This window comes from Argopecten irradians, chromosome 9, assembly GCF_041381155.1.
Source record: "Argopecten irradians isolate NY chromosome 9, Ai_NY, whole genome shotgun sequence".
Taxonomy (NCBI): Eukaryota; Metazoa; Mollusca; class Bivalvia; order Pectinida; family Pectinidae; genus Argopecten; species Argopecten irradians.
In genome coordinates, this window is record NC_091142.1 from 41,640,344 (window position 1) to 41,655,418 (window position 15,075).

Below are 15,075 nucleotides of genomic sequence, written 5' to 3' on the forward strand. Positions count from 1 at the left end.
TTGAATTGGAAATTTTGCAAAATTTTTAAAATTGTGTCATCTGTAATATATCTTGGAATTAAGTAAAACTCTGACCAGGATTCTTTGGGAATGTTGACATGTCCTGGCAGGAATCTTGACTTTTTTTTGGTACTTCTGTAAGTTTTGTAAATAAACATTTATAAGAAAAATTTGGTAATCTTTTCATGACTTTTTAAGCATTGAATATGTTAACATGATTTCATTTCCAGTTGTGTATTATTTTGATATAAAATATGTTTCCAAGATCTAGGAATTGCATTCAAAATTCCATGAAATATTACACACAAAAGTTATCGTATGATAAAAATTCATTTTCCCCAACAAGGTCACTAATAAAGTATACACCCTTTTCATACCATTGTTTATATGATATTACATTATTATCAATTTTTATGTAGTTATTATACCATATTGACTGAGATACAACGTTGTCAGGGGTTGTGGGGGGATCATCACCAGACAGGTGTGCCCATGTGTTCAGTATCTCTTTCCAGAAAATATTTAGAGATTTTGAAATTTTTAAAAGATCTTCTCTTTTCATTTTTAGCCCACCATCATGATACAATTTTTGACAAGATTTACATATTCAATATCATTTAATAGACTATTATTGAACTTCCATGTTCCTTTTCCTATAAGCTGGTCAATGAATTTTATGATTAAAGAAATTGGCGAGTGATCAGATCTATAACTTGTACCACTAAAGTAAAATTGATCCCTCCGAATGTAAAATAGGAGACCTAAGAGACGTGAAAAGTCTTCGTAATTAAGACTTATCAATCTATGAAGAGTATTTGTTTCCACTACACTTGAGTTAAAAAAAGAATTGTGAAGTTTTAGGAGTACTGACAATACCAAAATGACAGTACTTCGATTTTTGGGAGAAGTGCAAAATGTATATCATTTACAAACAATAGGCGATTAAAATACATTGTACAAGTAGGTGACACGGGTAAATTCAATTTCTCGAAACAAAAGTGAAGGCTTAAGTCAAAACTTAAGCTTTTATCTTTTTGTAACGTATGTTGAAAATTTCTGGCTTAAGTTCATTTTTTACTAAGGTTTTGTTCGAGAAATCGGAGCCAGATATAAAGAAAGAAGTGATTTTAATTAATAAGATAGTTTTATTAATTTTGGCATCTTCTTTGCATAGCTTAAGACAGAATATAAGACAGTTAAATGAATAATCTCTCAAAATTAAGACAAGAAAGACTATGTACCAGCATGCATTAGGTACAGGAATGAACGATCACCCTTTGGCGATGCTTCTTCACGCGAGGACAGAAAGGCATGCGTCGGTTGCCATGGTAAGACCTGTCGTTGGCTGTCTCGTGGTGCTTGACTGTTTGACCCATTAAAGGTGGCAATGGTTGTCTGTCGGGAGAGAAGAATTGCAGAGAACTAATACTAATGTTCACAAATTCTGATTTAAAAAGTAGTTTGTTCACTACTACGATATGTTGCGTACCTATGTTCCAACGGAAGACCTGGCGTACGAACGGGCCGGATCGGAAATAAATAAGATGTCTAGATAACGGAAAAGTATACAAATGCGACATATCGTTGATCTGCATAGGCTTATTTTGTCCGTTAAACCTTTATTGTGAGGCAAAATGGCTAACAATACAAGAAAGTTTAGGTTTAATGCATTTACACAAACTATATTATGACATCTTTATCATTTATGTGGAGTAAACCACATGTGGTATGCTTTGATCTGTGATTATACTTATATATTTAATATTGCAATGGAAACTTACGGTTCACTTGGTGTTGTCAACTTGGATATCTCCTCTCCAAATTTAAATTTTGGTTTGGCTTTGATTCTTGAACCTTCACCTTGTGGCGTGACCTCTGTGGCGCGTGGTATGCGCGGCTTCTCCTTGGCATTGCATGAACTAGTCACTGCGGATTTAGATATTCCAGGGCTAGCTGTTGCGGTGGTGTCCTGTTGGAAACATACAAGAGCGATTTCAGTACGTAGTTTTAGACAACAACAAAAATTAATACATTGGCAAGGGCCAGGGTTCGGCATACAAGACATCCGACTACTAATGGCGGACAACGCATTTCACATACATTTCACTACAGTTGGCTTTTCTGGCATATCACAGTAAAACCAACTAATCTGATTCTATTAAAACTGGTTTGTTTCCGATATATGTGCAAATTTTAATGTACTCTGAAATTGAAGTGTCCCTTTTATTAGGGTTTTTCTTTACATAAAATTGGTTTTGGCATCTGTTGACAAATATAGTAACACTTTTCTGAAAAAAGTTACATTGAAACATTTATGTATTTGACAATTTTGTATTTATGGTCATATTCCATTTTGTTCTGTTAAACAGATGTGTTTGACTATAGAAATACAGTTCCCGTGGCTTCATTGTACGGACAAGGACAAACAATGTCAAACAGGGAGACTTTTTTTTCATTTTTTTTCCTCTCTTCAAATTAGTCTGATACTCATGACTACCTCTCAAAATATATCAATATATATAGAGACTTATAGATCAATAATTACATTCCCTTGTTTAAACAATGATTACCTTTGTTCTACCAAGAACGAAATTGGCAGATTTTGGCGTCATCTGCTTTTTCGATCCTTCTACCGGGTATTTGTTCGTTCCACTTCGCATTTTGTTTGTGACGGGGCGTTTGCTATGCAACCTGAATGGAAGTCCTCGACGTTTGTTGTCGGTATTAACTGTTGAACCAACTTGGGGTTTTTGTTGTGTACTGACCATTCCATTGCTTATTGAGCACGAGGGACACTGATTAACTGTTTTGGTCTTCACCTTACTATCGGTACCACTAGATACCCGTACTTTTCCAGATGCTTCTGGTTTTCCGCTTTTTATTGCGGTGGTACATTTGGTATCGCCACCAGAGGCGCTCATGGTTTGAGAGTGGTCTCGAAGGAGCTAGCAAAAGAAACAACACCAAATAAGTATTTGTCTTTGTGATGAGTTGTAATTTCAAAGTGTAAGTGTATATTGGAATGGAAAGGTAAAATACTTTATCACAAATGCATGTTATATGCCATATCAGACAGAATTACTACATTAACAGTTTAATAAACCCTAGTCTACCTTTTTCAATGTCAGAATTTAATGTTGATATAGTAAGGCTTTAAAAGTTCACAAATCAATTATTAACATTAATCGATAATCAATTTATCACTCTCTTTGTTAGTATTTCCTCTATTGACGGAAACAAATAATGCCAATGCGCACTCACCTTGTTGTACATAAACCAGAGTGGCATTTGTTTACAGACTTCTCCGTCCTTGCCTGTACAAGGTGTTGGTGAAGTTTCCAGGTTGTCCTTGTTCATCATAACTAGCTGCGCAATGTACCGGAAGTTGGTATTTTGGGATGGCGCTACTTCCGTGTTGTTTTCCTTCTTGTCCTTTGCCGCCTTTGGCCATGTGTTCGGTCTGAGTGGAACTTTCGGAGCTGCATCAACATGAAGAGGAATATACATAAAACCTTTACTTATGATGATGCAATAAAACATCTATTGTAAGAGTTCCTTTTGTGTTGTTTTATTGACCTTATGAACAGCAGTCCATGGTATGTTTCATATTGTCAGAAGCATAAATAATATCACTTTAACACGTCCCCACAACTTTTATCTACTCGCCTAGATTTTGGTTAAGATACGGTACAATTTGGCATTTTGACTAAAAGTATTTGTAGATCTACCTCTACTAGAATTATCTTGTGTCTGGAAGGCCCACTTTTTTCCGAAACAAAAAAATAAGTTTATCAGCAGCAATTATAATGTTAACGAAGTTACAACACATAACAATTGCTAAATTCCCAATGTAAACCTTGAAGTTTCGTTTCACTGTTATGCCGAGTATCCCTGTTATAACAAAGGAGAAAATTATCTAGAATGTAGCACTACGACTATGAAGAGTTAAAATCTCCTTTGACGATTAATAATTCACATTATGCTGACAATCAAAGACCCACATATATTCACCAAATCGGGAAAATCGACCCTTAGTCTGTTCTTGAAAAGCAAGAATGAAAGGGAATGGTGTTCATAAAGAATATAACAGTATAAAGAATTGAAGTAGCGTAGGATAATTTGTATGCTCAACTCACTTGGTCGGGTACATCTTCTGCTTTTCAAGGTCACAGTTTCACCAGCTGTTTTGTTCAGGGTCACTGTACGTGTCGACGGATCGGTGTGACCTTTCTTTGGGGTCGCTTTAAAACAGATTGGTTTGGATCGGCGCGGCACGCTTGTTTGTTCTACACGAAGATTTTCGATGTCTGGCGAGGAGTCCTTCTGACATTTGTACGGGTTCTGCAACACAGAAAGATTAAAGTGTTATTTGAATTAGGTTATTTCCGTTCTCTGACTAGTTTATGTATCTTGATGATCTAGACTACTGCATTTGCTTTTATAATCAAACGTGTATCTAACAATAGGGCTAGTATTTGTATCTGGATTTGAATCACAAAGCCTTGGATTTAACTTGTAATAGAAAATGTTCGAGATTGCATATCTAAACAACTTCTGCAGTCTGAAGCGAACAAAAATTAACCTGCTAATGAACCATGTTGTCCACAAACCAAAAATTCGTTAGTTTTACAATTATTCGTGGGACGTCTGTAACGAAGTCGATCCTAATAACGACATCATCGACTTGGACGTCATTACAACTTCTGGTAAGAAATATCGAGAAAAAGAATTCGCGTTTGATTCTCCACATTAATTCGTTACAAAATACACATCCTCAGGATCATAAGTGATTCCCTGGTCCATAAAGCCAGATATAGATTCCTGATAGACTGTCCCTCAACACTTACAATCCACTTAGGTCTTGTCACCTGACGAGGTATGGGTTTCTTCCCAGTTAACCACGGATCATCTGCAACTTCTTCCAGGGGCGGTCTCATGGTCGGATGGTACTGGAGTAACTTTCTTATCAGGACCATACAGTCTAAAAATAGCAAACCGGAGCGTTCAATCTACTTTAGACATTCTAGACTTACTATCATTACCTTTATATTTGAGGAAATCCGTTGCCCAATCATATTGATTATTATCGATAAATTGCTTGAAATTGAAAAAAAAGAATTACTGTAATAATTTGTCGAACTCAATATTAAACACTAGTTTGTACTCCTTAGCGCTTACCATACAAAAACACAAATACTCCATACACAAAGATTCAAGTCTAAAATTATAAAGGATGTAAATTCACATGTCCACGATTGCATTATCAATCAATAATTACACTAAATCACGTGTATATTTCGAATGTCTAAGGCTACTTTAGGATATTGTGATACGTGTCTTTCAGCTGACATCCCTTAATGGTCGGCTCAGTTTTAACTCACCAAACAAAACGCTACTGTTAAACCACATTTTAAACTCACCAAACGAACTGCTCCTTTTATGTCCACAGTTTGTTTTAACTCACCAAACGAAATGCTCCTTTTATGTCCACAGTTTTAACTCACTAAACGAAATGCTTCTTTTAAGTCCACAGTTTTAACTCACCAAACGAAATGCTCCTTTTATGTCCACAGTTTTAACTCACCAAACGAAATGCTCCTTTTATGTCCACAGTTTTAACTCACCAAACGAAATACTTCTTTTATGTCCACAGTTTTAACTCACCAAACGAAATGCTTCTTTTATGTCCACAGTTTTAACTCACCAAACGAAATACTTCTTTTATGTCCACAGTTTTAACTCACCAAACGAAATGCTCCTTTTATGTCCACAGTTTTAACTCACCAAACGAAATGCTCCTTTTATGTCCACAGTTTTAATTCGCCAATTGAAACGCCCCTTTTTGTCCCCAATTCTAACTCACCAAACAAAACGCTCCTGTTATACCACAGTTTTAACTCACCAAACGAAATGCTCCTTTTATGTCCACAGTTTTAATTCGCCAATTGAAACGCCCATTTTTGTCCCCAATTCTAACTCACCAAACAAAACGCTCCTGTTAAACCACATTTTAAACTCACCAAACGATATGCTCATTTTTGATTTATGTCCACAGTTTTAATTCACCAAACAAAATGCTCCTTATATACCATAGCTTTAACATACCGTTTAAACTTAAAGCTCTTTTTATACCTTCAGATTTAAATCACCAAACGAGGCGCTCCTTTAATATTCCTCAGTTTTAACTCACTGACCGAAATGCTCCTTTAATTTTTCTCCCCAGTCTTTTACTCACTGACCGAAATGCTCCTTTAATTTTTCTCCCCAGTCTTTACTCACCAAACAATACGCTCCTTTTATGTCCACATTTTTAACTCACCAAACGAAGCGCTCCTTTTATGTCCACAGTTTATACTCACCAAACAAAGTGCTCCTGATATACCAGTTTTAACTCACCAAACAAAACGCTTATTTTATGGCCACAGTTTATACTCACCAAACGAAACGTTCCTTTTATGCCCACAGCTAGTTTTAACTCATCGAACGAAGCGCTCCTTTTATGCCCACAGCTAGTTTTAACACACCAAACGAAACGCTCCTTTCATGCCCACAGCTAGTTTTAACTCACCAAACGAAGCGCTCCTTTCATGCCCACAGCTAGTTTTAACTCACCAAACGAAGCGCTCCTTTTATGCCCACAGCTAGTTTTAACTCACCAAACGAAACGCTCCTTTTATGCCTACAGCTAGTTTTAACTCACCAAACGAAAGGCTCCTTTTATGCCCACAGCTAGTTTTAACTCACCAAACGAAACGCCCCTTTTATGCCCACAGCTAGTTTTAACTCACCAAACGAAGCGCTCCTTTTATGCCCACAGCTAGTTTTAACTCACCAAACGAAAAGCTCCTTTTATGCCTACAGCTAGTTTTGACTCACCAAACGAAATGCTCCTTTTATGCCCACAGCTAGTTTTAACTCACCAAACGAAACGCTCCTTTTTATGCCCACAGCTAGTTTTAACTCACCAAACGAAGCGCTCCTTTTATGCCCACAGCTAGTTTTAACTCACCAAACGAAACGCTCCTTTTATGCCTACAGCTAGTTTTGACTCACCAAACGAAACGCTCCTTTTATGCCCACAGCTAGTTTTAACTCACCAAACGAAACGCTCCTTTTATGCCCACAGCTAGTTTTAACTCACCAAACGAAACGCTCCTTTTATGCCCACAGCTAGTTTTAACTCACCAAACGAAACGCTCCTTTTATGCCCACAGCTAGTTTTAACTCACCAAACGAAGCGCTCCTTTTATGCCCACAGCTAGTTTTAACTCACCAAACGAAACATTCCTTTTATGCCCACAGCTAGTTTTAACTCACCAAACGAAGCGCTCCTTTTATGCCCACAGCTAGTTTTAACTCACCAAACGAAACATTCCTTTTATGCCCACAGCTTAGTTTTAACTCACCAAACGAAACATTCCTTTTATGCCCACAGCTAGTTTTAACTCACCAAACGAAACATTCCTTTTATGCCCACAGCTAGTTTTAACTCACCAAACGAAACATTCCTTTTATGCCCACAGCTAGTTTTAACTCACCAAACGAAACATTCCTTTTATGCCCACAGCTAGTTTTAACTCACCAAACGAAACATTCCTTTTATGCCCACAGCTAGTTTTAACTCACCAAACGAAACGCTCCTTTTATGCCCACAGCTAGTTTTGACTCACCAAACGAAACGCTCCTTTTATGCCCACAGCTAGTTTTGACTCACCAAACGAAGCGCTCCTTTTATGCCCACAGCTAGTTTTGACTCACCAAACGAAGCGCTCCTTTTATGCCCACAGCTAGTTTTGACTCACCAAACGAAACGCTCCTTTCAAACCTAAGCCTTTGCATCTTCATCTCTTCTTCCATCTCCATCAGCTGATTATCGTTAAATGGCAGCCGACCGTTCACCATCGCGAACAGAATGATCCCACTGTTGAAGTAATTATCAGTATTAACACAATTGCTGCAGTTTGTTTTGAGGTTGTTAAGCGTTTCTTGGGTTGTCTGCCAAAATCCGTACTCACATAAAGTCTGATTTGCTTAATACAGTGTTAGTAGACTGAAGTAATGAAGAAAATCGATAACGTTTCAATGATATTTGTCTGTCAAACAATTGTCGATTAGTAAATTGGTGCATAATGTTTAATGAATACATGGTCGTGTCTTAAAATATAAGCTGTATTTTGGCAAGGGTTAAGAATCATTGAGTCCTGGAGTTCCCTTCCCAGAGAGGTGGCCAACGCAGAAAACATTAACATCTTTAAGCACAGACTGAACAACCACTCGAAGAACCACGTCCTGAAATTCCAACCATCAACCTAGTGCAACTACTGATATATACATAAATCTTACTAGAAACTAGGAATACTATTATATATGCATATGCTAACGCAATCACACGTATAACTTTTAACCATATATGTAAATATTACCATATATCTATATAAGCCAAATATGGCTTTCCAATGATGTTGGACTGATGAGATACTGATGAGAAAAGTGACGACCCTCAAGCGCGCCATCAAAAATTCTTATGATTTTTATATTAAACAGTTTTACATTTATTAACAATTTCGTATATTACAGTTCAACAAACATGTCCGACTTTCAAACAATGGATCAACCAATAGGAGGTCGATGGAATCAGCGCACGTGAAAAATACAGCTGTTTTCCGTCAGTGCCGCATACAGCAAAAATATATGTGGTAGGTGTATACCGACAATACCAATGCTGGTTGTAGGATATAGGAATTGAATGTAATTTTCTAATTTTCATAACGGCTATGAATAGCAGAAGCTATCTACATATCCCGTGGAGCGCGTTAGCGCTCCTCGGAAGATATGTAGATAGCTTCTGCTATTCATAGCCACTATGAAAATTAGAAAAAAAAAATACATTCAATCCATATCTTTACATTAGAATAAATTCTGAAAATAAAAATTAGTTTTTATATATTATATTTAAAATAATGACACCAATATACGACGAGAAACGAGATTAATGGAACAGCTGGATGACGAAGTCGTTCCACAACGTAGCGTTTACAAGCTTCTGCCTTCCGGTCGACCTGTTTTTTTGCAAATGACAAACGATAAACAAGACATACAGTTAAAACAAGATTTGATTGACTTACTACACTTAATCTTAGTTGAATCTGTATTAAGAAACAACGCATTAGATATTATGCATTAAAATGTTGTGGGACGATTTTTATTGATATGAAACTGGCGCATTGTTTGAAATCAGCTGATCGATGCACGAGAATCGTTGTATTCATAGTGTATTGAAAGTGTTTTCATAGGCAAATGTTTGTTTTCGTCAGTTGGTTGATTCATATAGTGACGATGACCCTTGCTAGTAGTGAGGTAAACATGAAGATTATGAACACGCATTTATGAGCATGTATTATTATTCAAACCATTCTCATTAGCACACAGATCATTTATCATCACATGTTTCATAAAGGATCTGGCAACATGCCATCAGGGTTTGGTTTGTTTATTTTTTACGTCCTATTAACAGCCAGGGTCATGTAAGGACGTGCCAGGTTTGTTGGTGGAGGAAAGCCGGAGTACCCGGAGAAAAACCACCGGCCAACGGTCATTACCTGGCAACTGCCCCACATGGGATTCGAACCCGCTTCCCAGAGGTGGAGGGCTTGTGGTATTATGTCGGGACATCTTAACCACTCGGCCACCGCGGCCCCATCAGGGTCACGTTCTGGTGACCTTTAAAGCCAATCTTATAACTGCCTCAAAATGTATTAACGGTAAATTCAGGGGGCGAAACAGTTTGTAAAACTATCAGAATATCATTTTCGTGTATATAGTTATTTCGCCCGATGGAGAAAATGCAATTAAACTGCACTATTGGGAGTATTCATGACAACAAAACGTAACCCCTTAATGGGGTGTTTCATATCCTCTTTAAACTGAAGTGAGAATAAGTGTGGTTTTTGGATCAGATTGAATCCAACACGTATAAAAATGTCCTTTTGTAAACTCACAGACTCCATATGTCTGACCGGAAACCATCATATGGCTTCCCTCTGATCACTTCCGGTGCGGTATAGGCATAAGAACCACAAGATGTCTTCAGGTAGGTGTCACGATTCCGGACTTGACAGGAAAAGCCAAAATCTGGAAAATAGCAAAACAAGAAAAAAGTGCAGTCTGTTTTTAAGATGGGTTTACACATACCACGATCACTTTTTGTATGCGAGGCATCGTTCGTCAGACATGACAGGAGTTGTGTGTGTATTTGGTCAAATTAAAAAAAAAATAATGTTAATAAAATAAAATAACGTTTACATCTTAATGAGCTTTTTTTATATTTAAACACAAATAAAACGTTATTTTGGCAATGTCGAAGTGTTTGCGTAGTGTGTATTTATAGCAACAAATGACCTGATGGTCAATTACAAATGTAGCTGTACCCAAAACATTAGGTATAGGAAATACTCAATATACCGTTCGCTAGAGTTCTGTAATCTCAAACAGCAAACAACCGAAATAAATACGGTGATAATTATCTTTGCAACAGCAGATGGTTTATATATTTATAAAGGCAGAAAGTTTTTTATGGACCAGCTATTGCAAGGCTGTGGCATCAACGTTTGAGAAAGTAAACTTTTACGAAGGTAGTCAAGCACATTAATATCCTGGATTCGTAAATCGTGTACATAATACGCACCTGTTATCTTGCAATCCAAATTGTTATCCAGTAAAATGTTCTCACATTTTAAGTCTCTGTATGTGAAATAAATAAACAGAATGAGAACAAGACCAGCCATTTCAGAAGGGTAAACGTCTTCTACAGGCATGTATAGGTGGAACTCTGCTACTGCATTTATTTTGTTCTCGAACTTATTCCACTTCACATCATTCCGTTATCGTTGTTTTATTGTATAATGAAAAAGTAAGCATATGAAAAATAAATAAATATCTACTTCAAAACAAACAAAATGTCAACAAAACTGGGAACTTTAAACAAGACATTTTCAAAAAAAAAATGTTTCTCAATTTTATTCATATCAAAGGATATCCTAATGAACCTGATTTACCTGATCTGCGCTATATGTATATAGTCATCAATACCTCTTGACCACCCCAACTTAGCCTTGAGTCACATGACATTTATAAAAATGATTTTTACCTGTGAACGATAAAGTTGCTGTGAAGGTGTTGAACTGCACTACAGATCTGTGAGAAGACTTTACGAGCAGGCTCCTCTCCAATTCCTTTCTGATTCTCCCCAATGTGTTTATTGATGAGGTCAAGGAGGTCGCCATTGCAACAGTAGTCCATCACCATATACACGTGGTTCTGTGTAGAGAAGTGCTCGAATAGCCGGACCTAGTATAGGAGATCATTATGATACACGTCATCCGTATATTTTTGCCATTTTTGTGTTCTTTGTCAGAAATTTGATTATGATTCTGTTGGGAGAGGGCTTTATATAAGTTTGAAAATTTGTGCCCAATCCCATTGTATATAAGATTACACAATAAAATATGTTTAAATCAAAAACGTCATCCATTTCACGTCATATACTACAAAATGTCATCAGCGTTATGCTTACGACATTTATAGGTTTTTGTTTGATAAAACTTTTTCATGGTTATGCAAAACTGTTATGGGTTTCTTTTTTCTTTTGCGATAACAAAAAAAATCAAACAAAAAAAAAAAAACAAAAAAAAAAACAACAAAAAACACACACACACACACACACACACACACACACACACACACACACACACACACAACAAACAAACGAACAAATAAAAGCGAAAACATATAGTGAACCTAAGAACTTAGGCAAACAAACTTCTCGTGATGATATACATCCAACTAGGGATCTATCGGACTGTAAATGTACGCATTACACGAATGGAATTCTGGCGGGCTGAAATAGGCCTCTGTCGATGTACAATATAATTAATAACATCCACATTGTTGACAGATATAGCATAAGTTGAATTTTGAAGAATGAGTAGTAAGAGTGGAACATGCGCGACTTGTCTGGGACTCGAACAGGGCATCCTCCGAACACTAGCCGCGGGATGATTTACCAATTGTGCTACATGGTCGTCACGGCGATCAACTCGATTCAAAACGTTATATTCTTCCCCCTCCTTCTTAGTATTCGCTCCGACGACTCATAACACAACCACTGTTCGGGTGCACCCTAGTAAGTATTGGACTAATACTTGACACAGGACTTGGTCACGGCACCAATTTTAGTAAGAGCAAGAAAAAGTACGGCCAGTACGGTTTCACTACTAATTGAGCTACCTGGTCGCTGGCGATCAATCCAATCCAGCACCATTACAAATGTAATCACGATGTTAGTATGTGATTGTATTCGCATATACTTACAATGTGGGGATGGGGCGGATTCTTGAAATGGTTGGACAGCTCTCGAGGCATGAACTTCATTAAGAAGTCTTTTGGTACTTGCTTCTTATCAATGATTTTTACTGCCACCTGAAATAATGAAATCGTCAATCAAATTCACTTAAAAAGTGACAAACTGGAATAATTTCATAGCGATGTACAATATACAAGTTGTTCAGGAAATTATTTGATAATGATTTTGGCGCCAATTGAACTTTTGGTTTATCTGAATTCTATTGGTTCGTCGTCTTCTTTTTTTCTCAGAACCATATTGGCTCATTACACTTGTATCTAGTCTACTTCATTCAATCTCATGCGTATATACATATAAACTACGTTTAAAGTATTATATTTACCGTTCGACACACCACCTAGACGTACTTTTAGATTTAACATATTTATTCTATATTTATCTTCTTTGCTGTGCATGCGTGCTTCATGAACTACGTGGGTTTATGTATGCCTTGCAGTTCTCGAGTGTGGTGTATTGTACTGCTGCTACAGGGAGGGGATTGAACTGTTGTTTCTAAGGTGAAAGGAGTAGTTGTATGTATCCTTTGTAAAAGAAATTTGTTTGAATTTATATACTTTGGGAATATGGTCATCGTCTTCTACTCTTATGAGCGCGGATTAGTATCCGACGGCAAATAGTTTGTGTATTACTGCCAGTATATGATAGAATATAATAAATCTTGTTTGTAGGCAGTGTGTCTACAGACCCAGTGTTGGCCATTGAAGTCGGTGTATTATATCAGTGACTGAACTTATGTTATGGTATTTATTGTTGACATGTCTAGCTGCTCTGCGTTGTGTGTTTTCGATCTGCTGGGTTTTGTTTGTGTTGTGTGGAACCCATAGAGAAGTGCAATATTCAACTTTGGGTCGTGCCCCATCAACACGTGTACTTAGCATTTTGAATATATCACATTGCAAACAGATATACCTTTCTTGCATGAAATACATATAGTATCAGTATTATAGCTGAAACGAGCACAACAACGTAAAATTTATATACATGCATATGTATTTCTTCTTGAATAAAAAATATACATATGATAATTTTAACTTTTTATACCATTGGGTAAAATATTTGAAGTAATACAGTAAGCCTACCTCCAACTTTCCCGACTCCCCTGCAATATCTGACATGGTTTGATTTCTGGCCAATTTGCTAGGCATGACCTCTGCCTTCTTGACCTTGGCATAGGCCCCTTCTCCCAGGGTGCCCGTGAGTCGGTAACCATGGTTGGTGCAATCGGCGTTCACGAGGTCCGTGGACCGGTCTGACTGGGACTTATTCTTGTGCTCAAAGATGGAGGCCGACCTTGAGGTCCCCGTCTGGCTTTTGGGATCGGCACGCTTATACGGGTACGCTACGGGTCTGCTATGCCTTTTCTCCGCATAACCCCTCACCGTGGCGTCCTTCATACTGAGCCAGATTCAGCCTCTCATCTCATTACCACGCCCATGCTTATTATTGCCATCTCAACGTGACGTCAACACTGCTTATTGTTGATGACGCCATAGTGAATATTTACAGTGGAATTGTTTATGACGTCATAATATCGCTAAGACTTTTTTCCACTTACGCTGTGTGCCACATCACTTGTACAACAAACTAATGATAGGTATACATGTACAATGTGCATGTGTCAGTGGTAATTTTTCACACACGCAAACACACACACTCACGGTCGGTATCACATATGTTCCACCAAATTACATAAAATGCAGTTTGTAGCGTGGGAATTATTGTAATCAAATAACTTAATTATTATCTTATATCTTACAACCTGTAGCTGCTAATAAATAATCAAAAATCCTCCTCAGATGCCTATGGAAATCAACTTTGGTAACTCTAGAATACTCTTGCAACATTACAAATAAAAATGCATTGCATTCGGTCCATATCCCGTATATAGTGACACGAACATATTTTAAACATCATTTAGGTATTGATAGTAATTATTGGCTCAAGAACGGATATAACAATGTCTTTTAGTTTACGGAAACATGAAAAATTAAACAATAAATCTCAGATTTTCAGAAAAAAACCCATTCCGAATATTTAGATAATTTAATTACAATGTAGTACATTTCAGTTGCCTATAAACATTATATGTATTAAGGTCTTTTGATTTGCTTAGTTTATCAGATTAGAAACTTCAATATATTTAATATCTATGTGTCAATGGCAAACATTCTTCACTGAAATTTGTCATTTGGGTATTTTGTTACGACCATTATAGTCACAATGTATGCAGCATATTGCGTCCCTATAAAGTTCATTTGTAATTATATATAATACATATAATGTAAAATTACAGTTTTTATTTGTAAATAGAGAGCTTGATAAAAGATTTTGTTTAATGCCCTGGCCTGTACACTTATATTTTTATAACTTATATTTGTACCACTTTTACCTCACCTTAAAGTCTTCAAAACCGATTTCGATAAGCTTTTTAAGTACTAAGATAAAACTTTATTATTAAGATCCATGTACCGTGCCAAAAGTCTTCGTATTTTTTTTTTTATTTTTCCCTATATATTCTAGACCTATGTTTTTTTTTTACATTTTTTCTTTGATTTTTCCCGATCTCATCTATTGGCGGATTTTAATCAATTTTGGTATACTTGTAGAAAATTATCTACACTTTCAGCTCATAAATATTTGTTTAATTTTCCGAT

General features: G+C 36.8%; 1 protein-coding gene across 1 annotated transcript; it reads right to left on the minus strand.

Annotated features, from left to right (window-relative positions):
- Positions 1-1,125: 1,125 nt before the first annotated feature.
- LOC138332366 (serine/threonine-protein kinase MARK2-like) lies at positions 1,126-13,892 on the minus strand. Its single transcript, XM_069280446.1, has 12 exons — positions 13,501-13,892; positions 12,370-12,477; positions 11,147-11,346; positions 10,685-10,740; positions 9,999-10,131; positions 7,803-7,921; positions 4,848-4,981; positions 4,137-4,341; positions 3,262-3,479; positions 2,571-2,945; positions 1,782-1,969; positions 1,126-1,395 (listed from the first exon to the last, which is right to left on the minus strand). The coding sequence occupies exons 1-12, from the start codon at positions 13,813-13,815 to the stop codon at positions 1,251-1,253; spliced, it is 2,196 nt and encodes a 731-aa protein (XP_069136547.1). The 5' UTR covers positions 13,816-13,892; the 3' UTR covers positions 1,126-1,250.
- Positions 13,893-15,075: the final 1,183 nt, after the last annotated feature.

What these genes read in the sequence shown, in the direction of transcription:
- LOC138332366 (XM_069280446.1), bottom strand. Translation starts at nt 13,815, where the DNA reads ATGAAGGACGCCACGGTGAGGGGTTATGCGGAGAAAAGGCATAGCAGA. An exon ending in ATCCGCCCCATCCCCACATT is followed by an intron (nt 11,347 to 12,369) that starts GTAAGTATATGC and finishes CTCCTATACTAG; the next exon opens with GTCCGGCTATTCGAGCACTT. An exon ending in AGCAACTTTATCGTTCACAG is followed by an intron (nt 10,741 to 11,146) that starts GTAAAAATCATT and finishes TTTCACATACAG; the next exon opens with AGACTTAAAATGTGAGAACA.